This window comes from Grampus griseus (assembly GCF_964374135.1).
Source record: "Grampus griseus genome assembly, chromosome: 1".
NCBI lineage: Eukaryota > Metazoa > Chordata > Mammalia > Artiodactyla > Delphinidae > Grampus > Grampus griseus.
In genome coordinates, this window is record NC_139017.1 from 102,653,792 (window position 1) to 102,679,913 (window position 26,122).

At 38.1% G+C, this 26,122-nt stretch overlaps 1 protein-coding gene across 1 annotated transcript; it reads right to left on the reverse strand.

Annotated features, from left to right (window-relative positions):
• EPHX4 (epoxide hydrolase 4) lies at positions 1 to 24,397 on the reverse strand (the record flags this gene model as incomplete). Its single annotated transcript, XM_082664495.1, has 7 exons — positions 1 to 244; positions 3,180 to 3,328; positions 8,116 to 8,219; positions 11,770 to 11,898; positions 13,987 to 14,144; positions 21,197 to 21,282; positions 24,167 to 24,397. The coding sequence occupies 7 exons, from the start codon at positions 24,395 to 24,397 to the stop codon at positions 1 to 3; spliced, it is 1,101 nt and encodes a 366-aa protein (XP_082520621.1).
• Positions 24,398 to 26,122: the final 1,725 nt, after the last annotated feature.

The window sequence follows — 26,122 nt, forward strand, 5'->3', positions numbered from 1 at the left end:
TCACAGAAAAAGCCAGTCTTTTCTCCTTGTTTCTTCTTTTAGAAATGTCCATATCAATTTGTTCACTATGTCAGGTTGTTCTTGCTGGAGCCCGTGACTGGCCTCTGACAAAATAGTTAGCCTGAAATAGTTCTTAACGTAAATCTTCGTGCCTTCAGCCATCTCCGCCTCCATAAATGCGTCTTTCTCTCCCCACAGTAGTAGTGTTGGAGTGATCACCATGTGATGCTTGAGAGGCAAACAGCTATAAAAACAAAACACGTGGGCTTGAGACTCACTGTAAACGTTAAAATAACATTCCCCCAAAATGTTTCTTTAGGCCACAGATTTTTAAGGAGGGCAATATCACCACCAAAGGGATGAAAATTTGTTCTTGGGAGAGTGAAAAAAAAATTATGCTTTTTATATATAAACCATGAGTATACACACAGTACATAAACAGATATTAAAATTTCATGGGGTGGGGGGCAATTAGGAAAAAAAAATGCCTAAAAAGCCTCTGAAGGGAAGTGATGACAAACAAAATGGTTGAGAAACACTGCATTAGGCAATCAATCTGTACAATAAAAAAAATTAATGGTCTATTTAAGAAAGGGCCAGATAAAAGTTTTAATTGGATCAGCCGTGCAAAACTTATAATGCAGGCTATAAATTAAATATGAAATTCATCACTATGAAGAATAATTTGCTTCAAAAAGATAACAGAATTTCTGAATAGTGTGATGAAAGGGAGCTTTAAACAGTGTTACTATTTTTTTTTTTTTTTTTTTTTTTTTGCGTTACGCGGGCCTCTCACTGCTGTGACCTCTCCCGTTGCGGAGCACAGGCTCCAGACGCGCAGGCCCAGCGGCCATGGCCCACGGGCCCAGCCGCTCCGCGGCACGTGGGATCCTCCCAGACCGGGGCACGAACCCACGTCCCCTGCATCGGCAGGCGGACTCTCAACCACTGCGCCACCAGGGAAGCCCCAGTGTTACTATTTAAACGTATTTCAATTATCTGTTGGATAATCTAATGAATTTTATGTGAAAATTGGAACTGAAAAGTCAGAACATATATACGGAATGAGCCTTAATACTACATGATACTATATTTATTTCGCAAGAAGATTCTTTTTAAAATATAAAGTTTTTATTGTGTATTTTTTAAATACAGAAAAGTATAAAGAATAAAATCATGCATAATTCCATCATTAAAAAATGGTCATTTTCTATGCATATCGTTGAAACCATAAGTACAATGCAGTAAATATACAGTTTATACACAGTATACACATGCAAATTTCATATTAATTTATAATAACTTTCTTGTTTCATATAGTTTTTCAAAAATAATTGTAAAACATACTATTTTATGGCATAATAACCCATAAATGACTGTTCCTGTATAATGGAATATTTAGATTATAGCATCACTTAAAAGAAGGGGATGTTTGTTTGTTTGTGGTACGCGGGCCTCTCACTGCTGTGGCCTCTCCCGTTGCGGAGCACAGGCTCCGGACGCGCAGGCTCAGCGGCCATGGCTCACGGGCCTAGCCGCTCCGCGGCATGTGGGATCTTCCCGGACCGGGGCACGAACCCGTGTCCCCTGCATCGGCAGGCGGACTCTCAACCACTGCGCCACCAGGGAAGCCCGGGGATGTTTTAAGTGATGCTGCAATTAGCATTTTGTGCCCAAATCTTAGTTGGCATTTCAGATAACTTCTTTGGGCTAGAGCCCTGGAAGTGGAATTCCTGAGCTGAAGAGGATACATATTTTTAAAGCTTTTGACAACTTCTGCTAAGCTGTTTTTCAGAAAGGCGGGATGGTATTAATTACAACCCTGTTAACTAAGAATGAGAAGGAACATCTAACTAGACACTCTCCAGCACTGAATTACATTTTTGCTAGTTACAAAAAAGCTTGACTTGAGGCTACTTGGGGTTGATAAGATGCTGCTGGAATATGAAGGATATCACATATGTCCACCAAGGTCTTAACTTTTGATTCTCATGCAAGTGGCCATCATTTGGTTCTAATGCTCCTAAAAATTAAGTTCTTGGTGAATGGGTAAACTGATATAAAAATATATCTATACTTAATTATTGATACATGGATTGCTATACAAACTTGCAAGTCACTTAAATTCTGGAGCTCATAAAGTGTTCCAAAACAAAACATTTTCTAATAGTTACCTGCATATTTAACAACATGTGAGCATGTAATAGTTGAATTAGTAAGGAAAGGGGACTATTAGTCCCTATTAAAAGGACTATTAATGAAAAAGTAAAGAGGAATATAAATTCTTCACCAGATCGAATTGAGGGTAAAAGGGAGGAGTTTTCAGAAAACTAAAAGAAAAGCATATTCTCTGGTCCTGAGGTTTCAAATTGTTAAATGTCACATGAAACGTAAGTTACAGATAAAACAAAGTATGTACAGATAGGTGACTGTAGTTAATACTGTATTACATATTTGAAAGTTGCTAAGAGAGTAGATCTTAAAAGTTCTCATCCCAAGAAAAAAATTATATGTATGGTGACAGATGATTAACTAGACTTACTGTGGTGATTATTTTGCAATACATACAAATATCAAATCATTATGTTGTACACCTGAAACCAATATAATGCTATATGTCAATTATACTACAGTATAAATAAATAAGTAAAACAAAGAAAAACATTAAATATTTTAAGAGAGTAGGTTTTAGTATACTAAGCTAAAGAACTTAATGGAAAATACTTGATAAAATAATTCTTATTAAAAATAATCAGTAAATATAGTTCTGAAGAACCTAAAGGCAGGACAGGAATAAAGACGCAGATATAGAGAATGGACTTGAGAACACGGGGAGGGGAAGGGTAAGCTGGGACGAAGTGAGAGAGTGGCATGGACATATATACACTACCAAATGTAAAATAGATAGCTAGTGGGAAGCAGCCGCATAGCACAGGGAGATCAGGTCCGTGCTTTGTGAGCACCTAGAGAGGTGGGATAGGGAGGGTGGGAGGGAGACACAAGAGGGAGGAGATATGGGGATATATGTATATGTATAGCTGATTCACTTTGTTATATAGCAAAAACTAACACACCATTGTAATGCCATTATACTCCAATAAAGATGTTAACAAAAATCAAATACTGGCTCTGTATGGAATTAATATTTTGTTTAGTTAAAAAGAGCAAATTATACTGACCTGAAGATGTTTCGGTAATGGTTGATTGGACCATTTAATGCTCCAGGTTGAGAAAAAACATAAATATAAGCTTCAAGATCTTCTGCTGTTAATCGACATCCTTTTCTTCCAATGCCAGTGCTGTGACTAGTAAACAGATGTTTCAAAGCCTGATAAGTGAGAAGAGAATAATTAAAACTCTTCAGTTACCTAATAGTAACTAAATACTTGGCTTTTGAAAGAGAATGATGGTCAGTGTGCAGTGATAGCGCCCAGTTTCTGCTCTAGCCAGGTTGGAGACCTCATTGTTTACAAGCACATTTTATATATTTCTGCTTTCCTGGCTTTATTTTTGATATTATTCCCTTTTAATCCCCCATGGACACTTCACCCTTATGAAAAGTATCCTGTCTTCTTGGTGTCTCTTCACATTCTACAAGGCTGAGCTCAAGTACTATCCCTGCTCTAAAGCCTGATATTCCAGTTAACAGTAAATCTATTTACTGACAACCAATCCACACACCTCCCCCTAAATTGTTTGAACTTCTTTTGATCACAACCTAGAGTAACAAACACATTTTACATCATGATCCAGTTCGTATCTCTACACATATATGTCTGAAACAAAAGTTTAAAGAAATAGTCCTTACACTTATTACAGCATGTAATGATATTTTCAATTCTGTTCTACTTTATTTTTAAAAACTCAAATTGCAAGCCACTTTACTGAATTGCAAAACTTATTTCATGACTCACTAATGGGTCTCCACCTACAATTTGAAAAATACTGCTCTATACCAGCATTTCTCAAAGTGTGTCTCTAAACAATCTGAATCAGAATTATTGGGATTCTTGTTTAAAATTAGATCCCTCAACCCCAAAACACCCTTGCAAAAATATGAAATGACATGTGCAGGAGGTGATTCATTGAAACATTATTTGTAATAGAAAAAGAATGGAGGACTTCCCTGGCAGTCCAGTGGTTGAGACTCTGTGCTTCCACTGCAGGGGGCACAGGTTCGATACCTGGTTGGGGAACTAGGATCCCTCATGCCCCGTGGTGCAGCACAGCCAAAAAAAATTTTTTAATTAAGAAAATAAAAAGAATGGAAACAAATGTCTGTGGGGGGTTGGATGAATAAACTATGGTATAGATACACATTGGTGAATTATGTGTTCTTAGTACTCCAAGAGAAGATGGAGATAATCTCTATTCTGATGATGGAGTCATCTGCAGGGTATATTGTTAACTGGAAAAAAAGCAAGGGTAGAAATAGTGTTTATAGTATGTTATCTTTTGTGTGAGAAGGAAAAGATAAATATATACATATTTGCTTATATTTTTAAAAAGAAACAATAAAAAGAGGAAACAAAACTAACCAAAATGGTTTTCGATGGGAGACAGAATAGGATGGAGACAGAGAAACAGAGGAAACAGAGACAAGTGAGACTTCTCTGAATGTACCTTGTTCTAGAGTTTTGACTTAGAACCATATAATATTTTATATAAAGTCATAGAAGTTAAGTGAAAATGCTGTCATCTTAAATTTGCTTTGGAAATGTGAATAAGAACTCATATTTTTTTTTCTAAAAAATATGTATGTCTACATTCTGTCCAATGGAAAGATCTAGAAGCAATGAAAACTCAGTAACAATGATCACCTTGATACCCAAACTGTGGTCTCTAAATACCATTTCCTGCTAATAGGAGCCAGAGTTCCTTCAATAAATGACTGATTCCAGATCTGGAACAGGAAAAAAATGATGACCTTAGGACATTAAGGAAGCAAGCTATCCCTGACTAAAGGGCTCCTGTGTCAAGAGGACATAGGAGCCAACCTGAAGGAGTTCACACTTGCAACAATTTGGGCATCAAAGAGAATAATGACTGTAATCAATTGATAAATATCAAATATATTTTTAAAAATCATGAGCTCATAATGATATGAAAAAAAAACCCTCATTGGTTATCAGTGGAAGTTTCTAGGGCACCAATTCATTACTCTGGAAGTTGTTTACAAAGGGAAATAATGAAGCATTTGTCCTGCCATTCTTGTGGGAACTGTATTTCAGCATAACCAAATATAGATGTGGAAATTCCTCTTTATACATGAATTCCAGTTAATAAAAGCAGAAAGAATAATATTGGGTTGGCCAAAAAGTTCATTCAGTTTTTTCCATAAGATGGCTCTAGTAGCACTTAGTTGTCTTTAACTTTATTCGAAATAATTTTGTTGTATTGTGACTGCTGTCATACTAGCATGCATTAAAAAAAAAAACTTATCAAAACTGGTGAATTTTTGTGTAGCTATTTTAATATTGAAGATGAAGAAAAAAAGCAACGTTTTCGGCATATTATGTTTTATTATTCCAAGAAAGGTAAAAACTCAACTGAAACTCAAAAAAAGATTTGTGTGGTGTATGGAGAAGGTGCTGTGACTGAGTGAATGTGGCAAAAGTGGTTTGAGAAGTTTCTTGCTGGAGATTTCTCACTGGACGATGCTCCATGGTCGGGTAGACCAGTTGAAGTTGATGGTGATCAAATCGAGAAATTAATTGAGAGCAATAAACGTTATACCACGCAGGAGATAGCCGACATACTCTAAATATCTAAATCAAGCGTTGAAAATCATTTGCACCACCCTGGTTATGTGAATCGCTTTGATGTTAAGCTAGGTGAAAAAAAACCTTCTTGATCGTATTGCTGCATGCGATTCTCTACAGAAACGTAACAAAAATGTTCCGTTTTTAAAACAAATTGTGATGGGCGATGAAAAGTGGATACTGTACAATAATGTGGAACGGAAGAGACCAAAGGCTGGTCTTCGTCCAAAGAAGGTGATGTTGTGTATATGGTGGGATTGAACGGGAATCCTCTATTATGAGCTCCTTCTGGAAAACCAAACGATTAATTCCAACAAGTACTGCTCCCAATTAGACCAACTGAAAGTGGCACTCAACAAAAAGCATCCGGAATTACTCAACAGAAAACACATAATCTTCCATCAGGATAACCAAGGCCGTACGTTTCTTTGATGACCAGGCAAAAACTGTTACAGCTTGGCTGGGAAGTTCTGATTCATCCGCCATATTCACCAGACACTGCACCTTCAGATTTCCATTTATTTCGGTCTTTACAAAGTTCTCTTAATGGAAAAAATGTCAATACCCCGGAAGACTGTAAAAGGCACCCGGAACAGTTCTTTGCTCAAAAGGATAAAAAATTTTGGGAAGATGGAATTTAGAAGTTGCCTGAAAAATGGCAGAAGGTAGGGGAACCAAAGGGTTCAGTAAAGCTCTTGGTGAAAATGAAAAATGTGTCTTTTATTTTTACTTAAAAACTGAGGGAACTTTTTAGGCATCCCCATAGAACTAAAAAAATCACTGTTTTCTAAAGAAATAATGAACCTAGGCCGTGACGATCAAGGTATGCTAAAGTTATTTGGTGAAAGGTTGGTTGTTAGGCAATTTGGATAGGCTGACAATTTGTGAGTCCACTGGTTAGTGTTAGCATTACTAAAACTGGGACAACTAAGCATTATGTGCTTCCCTGATGTGACGCATTAGGAAATACACAGAACCACCTATAAAATATTCTTGTCAAATTAAACAGTCTAATCAAGCCTCTAGATCAGTAGCACCTATGAAGTAGGAAAGACAAGGCTTAGCAGAACTAGTTAAATAACACCATGATGAAGCAGTCAGTCAAATCCAAAATGTGGACCATTCCTCAGGGCAAATGAACAAATTTCTTCTTAAAAAAGTGATGGTTAAAAAACAAAAGGAAAGAACCGTTAAAGATTTTAAAATGCATAACAAACAAATACAATATGTAGACCTTGTTTGGTTCCTGATTCAAACAAATAAAGTGCATAAAGACAGTTGAGACAATTAAGAGAATTTGAATGGGCATTAAATGATTTTAACAAGTTGTTCATTTTGTTAGCTTTGATAATGGCACTGGAGTTATGTTCTTTTTTTAAAAATAGTCCTTATTGTCAGAGGTACATGCAGAAGTATTTCCAGGTAAAATAATATTATGTCTTTTTTTAACCTCCCTAAATATTTAACATCATGCTGGACAAACAAGAAGCAACTAATTAACTTCGAAGAAATAGATACTATATATGACTCCTGGTGTCAGTGTATATGGTACACCAATACCTGCAGGCTTAATTTTGTTTGGGGGTTTTTTTTAATCCCAAGGGCTTCCACTTCTGCTACTGTCAAATTCTCTTACCTGGCATTCATATTCTTTCATCTCCCCATGGAATGTTCTCTAGAAAGAAGTATGCCTGTAGGGGAACAGGCTCTCAGAAAAAAATTGAGTTAACACCCAGGCACTCAAACATATGAATAGAGAATGTAAAAATAAGTAAGCCTATCGATGAAGCCTTAGAAACATTTATTAAGTTTTAGCATTTGTCTGTTTTCTTTTCCCTTTTTTTTTTGGCAGCACTGAAAGGCTTTTGGGATCTTAGTTCCCCAAGTAGGGATTGAACCCGTACCCCCTGCAGTGGAAGGGTGGAGTCCTAACCACCTGGACCACCAGGGAATTCCCTGTTTTTCTTTCTTAAAGATGGATTTTAATTTAAAATGTTTCTCATTAACATTATTTGTTTGACTTATTTTTTTGCATAGGAGGAAATGCCTATCAGTGCATAACACATATCAGATGTACAATAAATGATTATTTAAAATAAATCAGAACAACATAAGCAGAACTGGTTTTCTTGGGTTTTTTGTTTGCTTTTAGTGTTTCAGTCTATGTTTTATTTTTGACCTCCTAATTTTGTCATCCTCTTGGGCACCAGTCTTTCTTTTTTTAATTGAGGTATAATTGATATATAACATTATATTGGTTTCAAGTGTACAACATACTGATTCAATATTTGTATACACTGCAAAATGATCACAGACAATAAGTCTGTAACATCCATCACCATGTTTGACTTACCTTGAAATCATTTATGGAAAACATAAATTCTGGGAACCATGGTATTTGGAAGAAATAATAATAGCTGGATTTGAACAGCTGGGCAGGGTGTCGTAAAATATATTCTGAAATTAAAATATCGTGTTAGACCTTATCCAAGGGGTATGAATTACTTACTATTGAAATAACTTCTTTTTAAGGCAATTTCACCTTTGATATGATCCCATAAAAGAATCTACAAATAAGGCTTCTGTATATTTCTCTTTGGAACAATTTCTATGTTCTTATATTTTATTTTGGATATTTTTGGTATTTTAAATAATTAAAGCACTTTAAATAAAAAGAAAGTTCCACTTTATGAAATGTTGACTCAGAAAGGAACAGGAAACCCAAAACAACACTCCCTTTTCTCCAAGGTCATTATCAGTGACCAAACACTTTTCCTAAGGATACATGGGGAAGTAATTTTCCCTTGTTGAAAAGATTTTCCTTACAGGCTGATTTGAATATCTTATTCATTTGGCCTCAACAGAAACTAAAGCCTTTCCTTTAAATTCATTCATGTATTGAGAAAATTCATCCATTCAATGAATCTTTGAATATCTACTGTGTGTGAGGGGATTTAGCATTGAACAAGAGAAAAGAGGTTCCCATTCATAAGGAACATACATAATAAATAAGTAATGAATACTTAAAAGATCATTTTAGTTAGCAAAAATACCATAAAGAAAATAGAACAAGGTAATCTGATTGAAAGTAATGGTTGGGTGGTGTGAAGGGACTATCCTTTAGTAAAGGTGGTGGAACAGGTTTCTCTGGGGATGTGGGATAAGCCTTGAACGCAAAGATCTAGGAAGAGCATCAAGAACAGAAAGTAGGTACTGGGCTTGGCACATTCAAGAAGCAGAAAGAAGGCCAGTGTGGCTGATGTGTAGTGAATGAGGAGGGGGAGATGGTATGAGTTTTAGAAAAAAACGCAGAAACCCAGTCAGGTAAGGCCAGAATGATACAGATTTTAAGTGTTTTGGGAAGACACAAGTTTTAAACTAGGGAGTAATGTGATCATACATATTAAATGTACATATTTTTTGTGTATTGTATACTATACTTTTATTTTCCTTGCTATAGAGGTGATTTTTTTTTTCTTATTTCTAACTGTGTAACTGTACTCAACATGGTTGGAGTTTTTAGAATTATGATTCTCAGGTAAGTGGAGCACTCTTGTGCTATACTTTTTTGTAATGTCATCATCGAATAAGATTTATTCAGCTCTGCATTTAGAGATATCAATACAGTTAAGGGAAAATACAGTCATATTACTTGAAGACTACATATTGACCTGACCAGGGTTGAACCTATTATTGATAAGATAGTTCCAGAAATATCCAAGTATTTTCTTACTGAAATGACCAATTACAGTTTGTCCATATAGCAGCACCAACAAAATAACATTTACTCTAGGGTCCTGATCAATTGAACAAGCATGTAGCACAACTTCTATTGACTAATGCAACTGAGAGAAATATGATGAACCTCAGTTAGATATTTGATTCCTAAGCAGCCATGCTATTACCTCAGCTGAGATAGGACAATTGAATATGTATCTGAAATTTAACTTTTATACTTATACAGTATTTATGTAGTCATGTTCCCTTTCTCCCTCACCTACTTTAATTTTGAGGAAGAAATAAAAATATGTGTTTCTGAATTTTTTGTTCCCTGGAGGGCTACTGTGGGTCATGACAGTACTGAACCTCAGAAAATTTGACAAGGGTAGTTAAAGAGGACAAAATTATAATTTTTGTCAAAACCAAATAAAAGTGTGCCTAGCCATTGTTCAGTTTTTTTATTTGTTTTTAATCACTCTTAAGATTAAGGGTTCTCTTTATAGCAGAGGTTCTCAAAACATAGTCCATGTGGACCCCTGGGGATCCTTAAGACCCTTTCAAAGGATACAGATGGTCAAATTATTTCAAAACAATACAATTAACTTTTCTCATTTTGCCATTTGCACAGATGGTACAAAGGCAATAGTAGATAAAGCCATTGCTGCCTGAGCACAAATCAAGGCAGTGACACTAAACAATACCCACAGTCATTGTATTCTTCACCACCACACACTTGCTGTAAACAAACAAGTACATAAATACATAAAATTAAGTGGCGGTTTCACTTAAGAATGTCTTTGATGAAATAGCAAAAATTATTAATTTTATTAAATTTCTACCTTTTTGTATACGTCTTTTTAACATTGTTAAAAAGAAATAGAAAATAAGGCAGTTCTGTTGAACACCCAAATACAATGATTGTCTCGAGGAAAAGCACTTCTGCAATTGTCTGATAAGTTGAATTAGCTGCATTTTTAATGGAACACCATTTTTACTTGAGAGAACGACTAACTATCATCAGTCAGATTGGGTATTTAACAGATAGTCTCTTGAAAATGAACAAAGTGAGCCTGTCACTTGAGGGAAGACAATCAACAGTGTTTGTTGTCAATGATGAAGTTCAAGATTTCAAATGAAAATTAGAATTTTGGAAACTTGTGTCTGCTACTGTGAGCTTGACAGCTTTGCAAAGGCTTTTTTGATGAAACTGGGGTGATATTAATGAACATGATTTGATAGCATATAATGAAATGTGTCCACTTATGGAAGACCTGCATAACTCAATGAACCAATATCTTCCAATGCGTGATGATTGCAAAATCATGCATAGGTAGAAAAAATCCATTCAAAGTGCTAGAGAGACCAATGGATTTTAATGTGACAGAGTACAAAAAGTTCATTAATATGACATCAGATTCCACATTGTTACTAACCTTTAAGAAATACCTAATTTTTGAGTTTGGTGTAGTATTAAAGGAGAACATATGCAGTTATTTGAAAAGACTATTAAAATTCTCCTCCTTTTTCTAATTACAAATCTGTGTGAGGCCAGATTTCTTCATGTACTTCAATTCAAACATTTGCAACAGATTGAATATAGAAGCAGATATGAGAATCCAGCTGTCTTCTATTAAGCCAAAAGTTAAAGAGTTTTGCAAAAATGTAAAACAATGACACTCCTCTCACTAAAATTTTGTTTTGGAAGATGTAGCTAGTTTTCAGTAAAATGTTTATGCTAATATGTACTGGATTAATTATTTTTTAAAAATGAATTAATACATAAACATTTTAAAAATTCTCTTTTTTAATTTCCAATACAGTGAATGTTTATGGATATAACCCATATAAACAAATTCTCAATGGGGTCTTTAATAATTTTTAGGAGTATAAAGGAGGCCAAAAATTTGAGAACTGCTGCTTTAAAGAATGCTGCCATTCCTGACAGCCAAAGGAGTCAGGCAAGAGGAAAATTTATTTCTAGGCTGTCAAGATTCATTACTGTCAAAGTAATGTTACTGCATTTTCCCTTTAACTCTTTAACTCTCCCTAAGTTAGCGGTAAAATGTTTTCTAAAAATAAATAAAATTATGCAAGCAAATATAAAGCAACAATTCCTGTGACTCTTCAGGAATATTTAAAGCTGATATAGCTGACATTATCATGTGATAATATCATATTTAATTTAAAAAATATTATGTTAATCAACTTTTGCTGTTTTTAATCTGTGTCAGTGACAATAGTGAGTTGTCACGCTATCAAAGATGTCTTAAAGGAAATTTAAACTCACCTGTAAATACATTTGGATGAGGGAAGTTAATAACAATAAGCTTCATCACCATTTCAGGATAACAGATGGCAATTAGCCAAGCAATCATGCCTCCCCAGTCATGGCCAATAAGAACACATTTGCTATACCCTGTAATTGAGAAATGAATGTTGGCATCATTGAAAAGAAACAGGTGGGTACATCATTACCGCACATAAAATAGGTATGTTTCTAAAACTAATCTTTCTACTCTCCTACCCTAATTATGCACTTTGTGCAGACATTGAGTTTGGTGCTTCCAAAACCCTGTATGTCTGAATCACCTAGGGTAGCTTTTTAGTATATGTGCTGCCGAAGCGAGCACTAGGGTAGCTTTTTAAAAAATTTAGATGCCCAGGATCCGTTATAGACCTCAGAATCTCTCTTGGGAATTTATACTTTTAAAAAAAATTAGAAATAGTTCAGCTCTGGTCACATAAACCTGAGTTTGGAAAACCATGGTAAAGACTACACATAATTAGGTCATAAGCAAGATTACATTATTGATTTAACTGGAAAATTTCATGATTACAAATTTAGGCCAAGTTTGACTGAATTACCACAAAATGTGAAAGAAATATGGCTGTCGGAAATCAGTGTCTCTGAGTCTATTTTACTGTAATCACAGTAAATTACAACACTGCATTGACACCCCCAGACCTCATCCATTTTTTCCCCTCTAAGAATATTGACCTGATCTACGTTCTCATTAGATTGTTGTAGAAAAGGGTCTTTAATTTGATTTCATGGGTTTCTCACTATACTGGTTCTGTTAACATATCGATGGCAGCAGCTGGGTTTTAGTCAAAAGGGATATAGTGTATTAGATTATTGTTAAAAAATATTTACTCCTCCCCTCTCCCCACTGCCATAGAGGTAGTATACTTCACTGCTCCCCGCCTCTTTTATTAATAAATTTATTTATTTATTATTTATTTTTGGCTGTGTTGGGTCTTCGTTGCTGTGCGCGGGCTTTCTCTAATTGCGGTGAGCAGAGACTACTCTTTGTTGCGGTGTGTGGGCTTCTCATTGTGGTGGCTTCTCTTGTTGTGGAGCACGGGCTCAAGGCGCTCAGGTTTCAATAGTTGTGGCACGTGGGCTCAGTAGTTGTGGCACTCAGGCTCAGTAGTTGTGGCTCATGGGCTCCAGAGCACAGGCTCAGTAGTTGTGGTGCATGGGCTTAGTTGCTCTGCAGCATGTGGGATCTTCCCGGGTCAGGGCTTGAACCCATGTCCCCTGCATTGGCAGGTGGATTCTTAACCACTGTGCCACCAGGGAAGTCCCCCCCACCCCACCTTTTTTCTGGCCATGCCAAAAGACAAGCGGGATCTTAGTTCCCCAATCAAACTGTGCCCCCTGCAGTGGAAGTGCAGAGTCTTAACCACTAGACCACCAGGGAAGTTCCTTCACCACCTGTTTGATGTTTTGATGTTAGACTTGGCAGTGTGATTTGCTTTGGTTTTGTGGTGGGTGTATGACTTGATTTGGGGCTCAGCCATATGACTTGCTTTGACCAATGAGCTGCGACCAGAAACTTGAAATATGCTTTTGCAACTGGGCTCATCCTCTTGCCACTTCAACCATAGCCAGGAGAAGAGCTTCCCGCAGATAGCTACTCCGCTTTAGCTGGGGCTCCAGCCCCATTCACAGTGAGAAGCCAATCCCAGCTGGACCTGTAGCCTGAGGCAAAGACCCAGAGGGGTCCAGCCTACAGTTGACCTGAAGATCCAGGAGCACAGGAATGAATGCCTATGGCTGTATGCCACTGAGTTTGGGGTGGTCTGTTACACAATATTATTGTGGCACTAGCTGGCACTAGCTGATCAATACAAGAAAGATAATGCAACTGTTTCTGCATCTTACAAAATGTTTAAATAAATATTTAGGTGTTGGTTCTGAAGAAATAAATTTTCTGTGAACAAGAATCAAATTTCTAATAATTAGTTCTGAAAATAATAGATAGTATACCTTAAGTCAATTTTTAAAAACAAATTTTGAGAGTCACTTTTGGCTGTTAGACAGAATAGTTATTCTGGTTGTGTTATTTTAAGTTGCCTCTATAAATATTTTGAGCTGTATGAACCAAGGTGACAGGATCTAGACAACAGCTCAGGTAGATGGAAGAAATGTGGTAATCAGTTTACAATTTGTTGAATGTTAGTCCCTTAAAAAGAATTAACACTGTTTTTTAAAACCTACCTAAAGAGTCTAAAATATCCTTTATATCTGTAATTAGACAGTCCAATTTATAATTCTCTCGATGAATGGGAGCATCTGTTTCTCCATAGCCTCTCAAGTCCAACGCTACAACTCTATATTCACTTTTAAATTCCCTTAGTTGGTGACGCCAAGAATACCTGCAGGAAATAAGAAACGTTAAAAATATCACAGTAACTAATACAAAGAATAACATTACAGATTTTCTAAGTGGAAAGCTGTAAGAACCCCCTCATTTTTGAGAAAGGTTATATAGCTGTGTGTGGGCAGGAAAGAAAAGAACTGTTTGAGAAATAAGCACTGACGTTCTTTATTAAAATTATATTGTTTTTTTTAACCAGGTCCAGTGAAGTGTAACAAAGGGCCAGGGTTTATAGAAACTACAAAATATCAGATACTAAAACCTTAAGAAATGTATTTAAGAAGTCAATTTTCTAAGCTTTTCTTAAATAATGCTCACTACTATCACTGAGTCTGTACCTATAAATGCTTCCGCATACTGCACCATTTGATTCTCTCAAAAAATTTGTGAGATGAAAATATATTTTCCTAGAAGGGAGATTTTACTCACCTTAGTCCACTGTCAAATAGGACTCAATGTTTTTAGTAATAACAATGGGTTACTCATGGATGAAAATGTCTGACGATTTAAAAAAATATTTTCATGGAAAGAATCCAATAAAACAACTACTTAAGATAAACCTCTGGGCTTCCCTGGTGGCACAGTGGTTAAGAATCCACCTGCCAATGCAGGGGGCACAGGTTTGATCCCTGGCCTGGGAAGATCCCACATGCCATGGAGCAACTAAGCCCAGGCGCCACAACTACTGAGCCTGCGCTCTAGAGCCCATGCTCCACAACAAGAGAAGCCACAACAATGAGAAGCCCGGGCACCGCAATGAAGAGTGCCCCCCGCTCGCCACAACTAGAGAAAGCCTGCACACAGCAACGAAGACCCAACACAGCCAAAAATAAAAACAAACAAAAAAGATAAACCTCCACTTGCTAAAACAAAATCTTGGGGGGAAGATCCTGAACCATCAGCATAAGCTAGTGTGATATTTAAAACATTTAACAACCAAAATGGCACAGGAACTGACTAATTAGAATGACCATAGTGACAGCCAAGTCCTAGAAGTTTCTGCTGGGCCAGGTGTTCCCCCTGTGCTTGATAATAAAACTGCAGAATTAATTGAAATACAGAGATCCATGAGATTATCTTCTAATAAGCAAAATCATTATGGATGACAAACAGAAAAAGAGACATGGATTTTTCAAAGCGACTCACTATGTTATGGAGCTCAAAATATGCATTTATCAAAAAGCACCTGCATGCACATCTGTCCATGAAAACACAGTGCAAAATTATCTGACACAAACCAAATGGGAGAGTGTTGTCTGGAAAGATTTTTGGAGCACAATAGGAAAGTGAACAGAGTGATCTGAGATTATAAACCAATAGTGCAAGGGGACTGCAGTGTGAAGTGACACAAAGCCATGAGAACAACGAAGCAAATCAAACACCTTACATCAGCAGGTAGATGATCAAGAAGGGTGTCAGATACATATTTGGAATTATGAATGGATAGAGTCTTCGATCTATTACTAGGATACCTATAATTTGTAAATATCTGCAAAAGCATTGCCAATTAATATGGATTTGAAAATGTTAACAAAAAGTGTCTTTCTTAGCAAGGCCATAGCAATATTGACAATCTTGTCTCTGGTTTGTAATAAACAAATGAAGCAGTTTCATTCCTTAAAGATACTCATCTGTCAACACATATGATTTTATTATTTTCTCATAGCCTTACTTAACATTGTGAATTGATTTTTTTATGTCTTCATAACTGAAGCCCAACTCTTCACTCTTTATAATCCCTCATACTCAATCAATAAAGTTCAGTAGATTCAACCTCTTAAATATTTATTTAATCACTTTTCCTGTCCATCCATGGTACCATTACCTTCATTCAGGCCTCCATTAACACAGCAGCCTATCGATTGGTCTGTGTCCATTTCATTCCCCTTGGCTCTGTCTTCTACAAACCAGAGTGGTTTAGCAAAAACACAAACTCTCTCAGGTCATTACCCAGCTTAACAGCTTTTCTTGACTCTCTGTTACTCATAATGTGAAGCCCAAGCATGTTATTCTGGCAGACAAAACCTCCAAGATTTGACTTGCCCGATCTTCCAGCCTGACTACTTTATACTCTGTCATTTGCTATATAATAAAAAGAACTAACATCTATATCAGTTTTACTACATGCCAGGCACAATTCTAAGTGCTTCACACATAGGGATGTCGATCTTCAAGGCAGTACTATGAAGTAGGTACTCTTATTATCCCCATTTTACAGATGAAGAAACAGAGGCACAGACTGGTTCCTGGATGTGCTGAAGGTCACAGATTTAGCAAACAGCAGAGCCAGGATTCAAACCCAGGTGGTCTGGCCTGAAAGCCCATGCTATGCTGCCTCTGCGGCACTTATCTACTTGCAGTGAATAAACATGGGTTTTGTCTTTATGACTTTGTTTATATAATCTCCTTGTCTGAAACATCATCCCTCCACATCATCATTCCCTTACTCCCCACAATCCCTGTCCTTCACCCCTCATTGAACTCCTCATGCTGGGCACCTCCTCTTCCAGGAGACTTCCCAGTCTCCCTCCTTCACAGGTGGGTTGGTTGGCCCCTTCCATACTCTCCCACTTGTCTGTACACTCTTCAGTGCACCGGGAAGAGTGTACAGACAAGTGTACTAGACACTAGTCTGTTGGTGCCTGGCACTTCCATGAGCTCCCTGGATTATCTGGTAGACATGTAGGTGCTCAATAGAGATTTGTTGACTGAGTAAAACAATGAACAAATGAAAGCACTGAATTATGATAGTGCTAGAAATACCAGTTGTTCCATAAAACTCTGTCTCAGTTCAAACCTTGAGATGACCTTGAACTAAAGTTCCCAGATTCCTGTTGGGGAATTTATACTCAATTTCTATTAAAATGTGCATTGTTTTTAATATCTTAAATACTTGTGTCTTCACTTAGAATTCACTTAATTAGAGATTTCCAGGTAGAAATTTGACTCGAAAAAATGTGTACAATCCTGTAACATTTTACATTTAATGTATTAGAGATTATGCAAACATAATACCTGCACATCATTACCTTATTAATAATTTAAATTGCCTTCCAAATAAATTCAGCTATTGCTATTGTCAATGAGTGGAGCCAAACAATATCTTAAACATTTCTAAGAACGTTTAAGGATTGCAACTGCTATCTTAATAAAGTACAAAATAAATTTTAAATGCAATCTTCCTAGAGTTCATAAATAAATCATATTTGATTTACACATTAACTGTAAACTGAAGAAGAAATCACCCCAGCGATAGACTGATGGGTATGTCATTCACATGAATAAAACAAAACAACCCCCTTGATAGAGGAATGAAACATACTGCAAAATCAGTAACTCCTGACAATATTATAAATAAACAAATCTGGCTATTTTCATCCACATTGTTTTTTCCCCCTCTGGTAGCTTTAGGTAATAGCAGAGGACACTTCAAAAAAAACAACCTCTTTCTTAGTTATTATTCTTAACGTAAGGAGGACCCCTGGTTTACCAGGCTAGCCTCTTTGAAATGTAGAATACCCTCTTCCCCTTCACAAGAGAGAAAAAGTTGCAGTCATCAGATTCTGCTCAGCTGTATGGATGACGAGCCCTCACTTGAGTAATGACGAATGCGTCCCATACAGCTGGTGTATTGCCAGAAATTGCCTGCATCAGCTCAAGATATTTTTAAAAGCAATGCAAATTGAGGTGGAGATAGAGGGGGAGAAAAACCATCTTTGACAAACAGCCTTATTTTGGGCTAGTTTAGCTAAAGTTCTCATAGATGTGTATATTGTTTGATGTTTCCTTTATATTTTAAGAAAGAAGACAGAGAATTTTATTATTTCTGTGTAACATCTAATAGTATACATTAAATGTTACCAATTCTCAACAATTATTCTTAGTTAATGATGATAAATGCAAATAATACATTACATTTGTATAGTACTTTTCTGTTTAAAAAGCACTTTTACACACATTGCCAATTTATGATTATTTTGTTTTCACTGTACCAAATAATCTGGCCTACCTGATCTACAAAGATGCTTATAAATTCATGTGTATTTAGGCAAAACTTGATGATAGAGGAATAATATTTATATTTATAATGTAAATTGAAATCGGTTTGAAGTGCCAGATAAAGTTTTTTGGCTCTTAAAAAGGGGAGAAGTGCAAGAGAAGGGGTTTTTGGAAAAAGAAAAGGGGAAGTTCAAGAGAGAGAGACTTGAAGTGGCTTAATCAAAACAGCTTTATCCTAAATTCTGATTCAAATTGACTTTTTCCTGAATGGAGCACATGAATGGAATTGACTAGATTGTATGATGGGGAACAGTGGTAATTTGGAAGGAAAGACAGAGTAAGTGTCAACATAGAGGTCTTGGTTTAGGGTAGGACACACTCAAATAGAAGTTTTTGATTAACAGCAATCTCCATGTGGTTGCTCTAGGAATCTCCCTGAACAACCAGGTAGCTTTCAGATTAATGGCTAGCAAAGTTCAGTGAATTCAATATGGTCTATTTGAGTAACTCAGTTTTCAGGGTTTGCTGTTTGTTGTTTTAAATTATAGCAAGCCTCTTGCTGGAGTAACAAATAGTACATTTGGTGAACAGAAGGGGACTCATTCCCATGATCTGCATATATTTCCTAATATATGCTCTTTAAAGTAAAAATATCTCTAGGAGTTTTTTCAAAACTAAACCATTCCTCTCAATAACCCTTTTGGACAAAGCCAAGACTTGATTTTGCTGGAGAAAATGGGTCTGATGTCCAGTGACTGGTGTTGGGCCCCCTCCTAGGCTGTCCTATCCACTGAAGATTCTAGGACATGGACAAGAATCACGAGACGTTTCTGTTTTGCAAAAGGGGTCTCATGAAGAGTAAATAAAGGGACAATGCTGTGAAAAATGTGCAAAAGTATCATTTCTTAAAATATGACACAGAGCATCTACTGTCCTATATTAAATGAGTATCACTGCTATTTTCTGGGGCTCCTCAGAACAATTACCAAGTGGCTGAAGTGGTTGCAGGTTCATCTGTATCTTCCACATATAAAGAAGTGACGTTCCAGGAGGAAAAAGAGCACGGACAAGTATCGGGGTTGGTATGAGGTACAGAAAAGAAGAGCCTTTAAATCTTTTCTTTCTAAAAAGTTAAGTCTCCCCACTCAGATCATGAATTTTATATAGAATGATGATTTAAAATGTTAAAGTAAGGTATACTTACATTGTTGGTTAACTTTTGAATTTTTCTATAAGGTGTGAAATTTGAAAGGTAAAAATCCATGTATGTTATCAGATCATTATCATTCCTATATACCAAGGATATATTAGAGCAGAGGTCAGCTCTGAAGTTTAAGAAGGTACACCTTACTTTCTGGCACTGCCAATTGCAGAAGGGTAGCTGTGACACTCAGAAGAGTGCCAGGCACATAGTAAATGCTCAGGAAGTATTAACTATCATCAGCAGAATCAGGAAATTATTTTTTAAAGGTCTGGGACAATGCTCTGTCCCCAAATTTCTCCCTTACTTTCACTTTTAACCTGCAGTTCCACCATTACATATTTCTCACCTACTTCAGAGTTTTAAAGATTCTGTGTCATCCAAAGCCCTGATTTAAAAAGGCTGTAGTTCTGAAAGAGGTTTTACCTTAATACACTTTAGTAATACTTTATGAGTGAAAGGGACTTTATTAATAAATGCATTGAGGATGCTAGTGGTGGCACATGGATCTCCACACTGAGTGAATGGGAATGAAGGAAGAAAATGAACATTTATTGAGTATTCACTGGGGCCATGGGACCGGCCTTTCACATATTTTGACTCCCTTTATCCCCACAACTCTGCAAGATTCTTGTAGATTGTGCAGGGTCCTGCAGCAATTAAATGGCTGAGCCAGAATTCACTGCCCATGTTACTTTATGCAGATTTGACTAACGCTGCAGACTAACATTTTACTTGTGAGCCAGTCAGGTCATAGACTTTTTGCTCTGGGAAAATGATTAGCTAGATGGGTTTTTACCATTCTCCATTCTTTTCTTCGATGCCTAATACTTCCTAGTGTGCTAGCAATCTCAATGCATTTATTAATAAAGCCCCTTTCATTTGAAAAGTATTAACTAAAGTGTATTAAGGTAATATCTCTTTCACAGCTAGATGTATTTTAAATTAGGACTTTGGATGACCCAAAATCTTTAAAACTCTAAAGGAAGTGAGGAATATGTAATGGTGGAATTCTAGGTGTTAAGAGCGAAAGTAAGGGAGACATTTAGGGACAGGGCATTGTCCCAGAACTTTAAAAACATACCATATATTCTACATTTGAGTCAGTTCAGAGAATATGATTTTTTTTTTGGTCCATTTACCCATCTCAAGATCATAGCCTTGAGCTATCAAAAATATGATTTTCTTTTTACCACCTTGATATGTACCATCTTTTAAAAAGATATTCATTTTTTTAAAGTTTAATCATGTGATGTTTCATCTGTACTTACTTGGCTCTGTGGGGTTCAAAGGAGAACAGAACAGTTTCTTCTAGGTAACTAGCAACTGCATATTTTTGGCTATAGGTTTTCTTCTCAATGTGAAATATTCCAATCCTTAATTTGTCCTGCATTCATCTGAGCCTGTTACTATGTGCATAGGAAAGAGTTCCTTTTCAGATTCCATGAGCCCTCTTCTCCCTCTGCCTTTCCCACACCCCAAGTCTCACCAAAAGCTGCCAGGTAACAGGCACTCTAATTCTTTGGTTTCTTGCAAATCTCCTTTTCTATCCAATGTTGTATTTTGTCCGCAGTAGGTACTATAAAAACTGTTTTGTAATTGACTATTCAGAAATTTGAAACACTAAATGATACTTCTTTTAATTATCAAAAAAAAATTTAGGATGATAATATGCACGTTTCTTTAAAACAGGAGGAACACCATTCCTGTGATTGAGGAACATTTAGGAATAATAACTCTAGACCAGTACTTGATCATAGCATGGGGTCTATTAAAAGTCATTATAAGAAAATGACTCTATGATAAGCCGAGTCTTTAGTGCAAAAGAAAAAGTTAGTTGGTAAGTTTACCAGAATTCTGGAAATCCATGAAGCAGCAGCATAAGTGGTTTGCCTCTTTCTCCAGCGGCAACATAATGAAATCTTAACCCCGAATCCTGCAGCACGAAATAGAGGGCATGAAATTTCAGCGATGTTTTGTGTTGACTGTAAAAAGTAGTACATTTAGTATTTCCATGCCGTTAAAAAAAAATTCACTTGCATTATTTTTAATATAAAGAAATAAAATAAGTATATTAATTTTCAAAAAGAAAAAATAACCATGATTTACTAACAGGGTGAATTGAATGATTCACTTTTGTCAACATTCCCTTCTCCTTCTATTTACAAGTTCAATTTATATATTATGAGCTTCTGAAACAGTCACAATTTTCTTACTGATGTGTCACATTTCATCACACTCAAATTCTGCAGAACATGTAAATAATTCTGATCTGCATTTATATTCCTGCCATATTTACCTCCTACTCATGTACTTTTCTCAGCTTGCCCATCAAGAGCTGTGCCATCAGTTACATAATTCACACCACCTTTCCTTATTTTTAGTTCTCTCCTTCCCACGTTAGTATTTTCTGTTGAGGTTGCACGTACAGTTCCCCTGGCTGCCTGCTCCTCATGTCACATCAGTGTATTTCTTTTTTTTTTTTTTAATTTATTTATTTATTTTTGGCTGTGTTGGGTCTTCGTTGCTGTGCGCTGGCTTCTCATTGTGGTGGCTTCTCTTGTTTCGGAGCATGGGCTCTAGGCGCACAGGCTTCAGTAGTTGCGGCATGCAGGCTCAGTAGTTGTGGTGCACGGGCTTAGCTGCTCCGTGGTTGTGGGATCTTCCTGGACCAGGGATGGAACCCGTGTGCCCTGCAATGGCAGGCGGATTCTCAACCACTGCGCCACCAGGGAAGCCCCCATATCAGTGTATTTCTAACAGCCGAATGATCTGAGTGCTCAAGCCTTCACTCTGCATATGGGAGACAAAACTGCCCAAGGAAAACAAAAATCATGGGAATGAGACAGGAATACAGCAAATACAAAGCAAACAGAAAAGAGGAAAGTGGAGGAAAAAGCAAGCAAGAAAGAAAAACAAAAACTCAGAAGGAAGTGAGGAAAGAAACCAAGACCCAAAACCCAGAGACTGGGTTTTTTATCAGATAACCCAAGCAATTGGGTTTCCAGATGTGAAAAAAATCTTAAAGGTCATATAGTTCAACCCTATCATTTTTGCAGAGTTAGAAACTGAGGTCCAAAGATGTTAGCACAGGTCGTAAAGGTGGTTGGGGGCAGGGCTATGACTAGAACCTCCATCTTGTCCTGCCACCCAGGACAATGCTCTTTCCACTCCTTGGTTCTATGTCTCTGGGGAAACTCTTTAGGTGGCCAGAGTCAGAAAAAGTGCATTATGAGGAATTCCAGATGATTCTTAAACTGCTTTTCCCCTTCAGGTAGGATGAAGATAACAACTCTGACTTTGCCTGCAACTGCTTTTCCTTTTTTAAAACATTTATTTATTTTTGGCTGTGTTGGGTCTTTATTGCTGCACACGGGCTTTCTCTGGTTTCGGTGAGCAGGGGCTACTCTTCTGTGCAGTGTGTGGGCTTTCTCTGGTTGCGGTGTGCGGGCTTCCCATTGTGGTGGCTTCTCTTGTTGCGGAGCACGGGCTCTAGGTGCAGGGGCTTCAGTAGTTGTGGCTCAGGGGTTCTAGAGCGCAGGCTCAGTAGTTGTGGCACACGGGCTTAGTTGCTCTGTGGCATGTGGGACCTTTATGGACCAGGGATTGAACCCGTGTCCCCTGCATTGGCAGGCAGATTCTTAACCACTGCGCTACCAGGGAAGCCCTGCCCTCCACTGCTGAATGCCTTCCCAGAAGTTCAATAACTTCTTTTATTGGTGGTGAGTCTTGGAAACTGAAAGGCTGTGGGCACTTGATTGGATTTAGTGAATAAATACTTCATTTCACTCACTATGTGCAAAGCACTGTTCTAAGTTTTTTGGTTTCGTTCATTTGTTTTTACACATATTAACTCATTTAAATTCTCATATCAACTCCAGGCTGAATAAGTGTAAGAAAGACATGCCCCTTGGTTTTCTGAACTTCAGCTGCTGGGCAATCTAGTTCCTAATAGGAATCCCAGACCTGGTGACAAAAATATCCTTTCACGTAGGCTATTTTTGAAAGGCCTGCGAGTCAGACTGCAGGGTGCATTTCAAGAAGCCATCTCCCTTCACCACCTGGAGCCTCAGGAAATAGAATATCCGAGGGCTGTAAGAAAGCTTGGGACAAGCACGGACAATTAGAGTCTGCATGCATAGTTGACATTTACTTTTTGTGCCATTCCTTTGGTCTCTGGCACTGTAAATCGGCTTCCTTCCCCACAAACATACACAATTTATTTATTGTTTCATGTTGCTTAGGTCATCTGTGAATGCTCCATTCTGCTGATCTGAATAAACTCCTGATTTCCAATGACTTATTCTATTTACTCTTTCAATCTCTAAAATTTGGACGAGGACTGCCTCCTGAGACAGTAGGGCGCCACCAGTAACAATTCCCTACAGCTTATCTGAGCTCTAAAGGGCAAAGAGGTGACAGACCACAGCTTCCCCTTACAGGAGGAGAGGGAGCAGAATTATTCTGGGTTGTTGTGGTGGAGGAGGAGGGGACAGTAATATAATAGGACCCAGATTATTAGAGAAATTCCACATAACCTTCTGTCTTACACACACACACACACACACACACACGCACGCACGCACGCACGCACGCAACAAACAGGGACCGTAAAGACACACAATCCCGACCTTCTCCCGCGACACCTTGCCCCTCTTGCATCCCCTTGGCACCTTCCCCGTCCCCGCCGCACGCCCTGCAAGCCCCGAGAACACTAGGGGACACTGGGCCTGGAGTCATGCAAGGATCAGCCCGGCGCCCTCTGCTCTCACAGTCGTCACGTTCCCTCGCGACAGCGCCGGGCCCGCGCCGGCCTTCACCTTGATCCGCACGTAGCAGTGGGTACCCAAAGAGGGGTCGTTCAAGCACGCTGGAGGGTGTTCCCGGGCGACCCTCCGGAAGGTCTGCGTGGGTCCCTTGCCGATGCTCCACAAAAGTTTGAGCAGGTAGACGGAAGCGCAGAGACCGCAGTAGCAGTAGACCAGGGACCAGAAGAGCAGGGACCGGATCGTGACCATCAGGCGGGGGAGGCAATCCCGCAGCCTCGCCATCGGGCGGCGGCAACGGCGGGGTCCGCTGCGCTTCCGAGGCGCGGAGAGCAGCGGCGCGCACTCCGGCTACGGAGCGAGACTGCAAGCGCGGCGGCGCGTCAGCCCCTCCAGCCGGTCCGCGGTAGCCGGCTCCGCGCGCGCCTCCCCGCGGGCCCCCGGGCGTCCGTGCCTGGCGCGGGTCCGGTGTCACAGCCCCGGGCTCCCGCACTCACGGTGAGCTCTTGCGGCCACTGCGCCCAGCCCCGGAGCGCCGCGTCGCAGACCCACTACGCTGCGACGTCCGCCCCGGACTAGGTAGGCAAGGGTGGAGACACGACCTTCCTCCGCAGAGTAAAATCCCATTTCAGAATTGGTAAAATGTGGGGAAAATGAAGGTGAGACTTTCCCAAATCATCCTAGATACTGTGGCCGGAAGAGCCACTCATTTTGACCAGTGTTCAAATCCTCCCATTGTCCTCAATTAGGCCTTTTTCTGGATCATGGAATTATGGGGCGCGTGGAGGAGGAGCAGTAAACGATTTTCATACTACCTGACAGACATTATTTCTTTATTCATTCCAAACAATCATCTGAAGATGTTGATATTCTCCAACTAGATTCAGAGTCGTTATCTGCCCAGCCAGGTGTTTGGTTCTGAAGTCAAGCCTCTGGAAATCCCTGGTCTTTTTTCTGTTCCTCTGAGTTTTTCCTTTACAAGAATACTGTATAAATAGAATCACGTAGTATGCAACCTCTTGTTTCTGGCTTCTGTCGCTTAGCATAATGCATCTGAGGTTCAACTACACTGTTACATATATTGTTTCTTTTTTATTGCTCATAAGTGTTTTGTTGGATGGATGTACCATAATTGTATATGGAACAGTCCCCAGTTGAGGGACATTTCAGTTTTTCCCCAGTTTTTGGTGGTTATGAATAAAGTGACTCATGTAAAATTTTTGGTTCGAACTTAAGTTTTCATTTCACTTGGGTCAACACTTAGAAGTGGGCTTGCTGGGTCAGGTCATTAAGTGTGCATTTACCTTTATAGGAAACTGTCAAACTGGTTTCCAAAGTGGCTGCAATTTTAATTCACACTAGCAATGTGTGAGAGTTATGATTAGGTCATATTCTTGAAAGCACTTAGCATTGTCAAAAAAAAAAAAATCCCGATTTTAGCCGTTCTAAGAGTTGTGTAGTGTGGTATCTCATTGAAATTTGAATTTGCATTTCTCTAATGATAATAGTGTTGGGCATCTTTATGTACTTGTGTGACACTTGAATATATTCTTCTTTGACAAAGCAGCTGTCCAAATCTTTTATAGATTTTTTAAAAAATTGGGTTGCTTATTTTCTTACTATTGAGTTTGAAAGTTCTTTATATATTTTGGGTATGAATCCTTTATCACACATCATGTGGTTTGCAAATATTTTCCCAGTCTGTCTTTTCTTTTCAGTTTTAGGGACTTCTGAAGAGCAGAATTCCTTAATTTTGATGTTATCCAATTTATCACTTTTCTTTTATACGTGGTACTTTTGGTCTTGCATGTAAGAAATCTTTACCTAAACTTCAGGTCAACAAGGGTTTTTTTCCCCGTATGTTTTCTTCTAGAAGTTTTATCATTTCATGTTTTATATTTAGGTCTTCAAGTTAATTTTTGCATAAGATGCAAAGTATGGGTTGACATTTATGTTTTCCATGTGGATATCCAATTATTTCGGTATCATTTGTTGAAAAGAATATTCTTC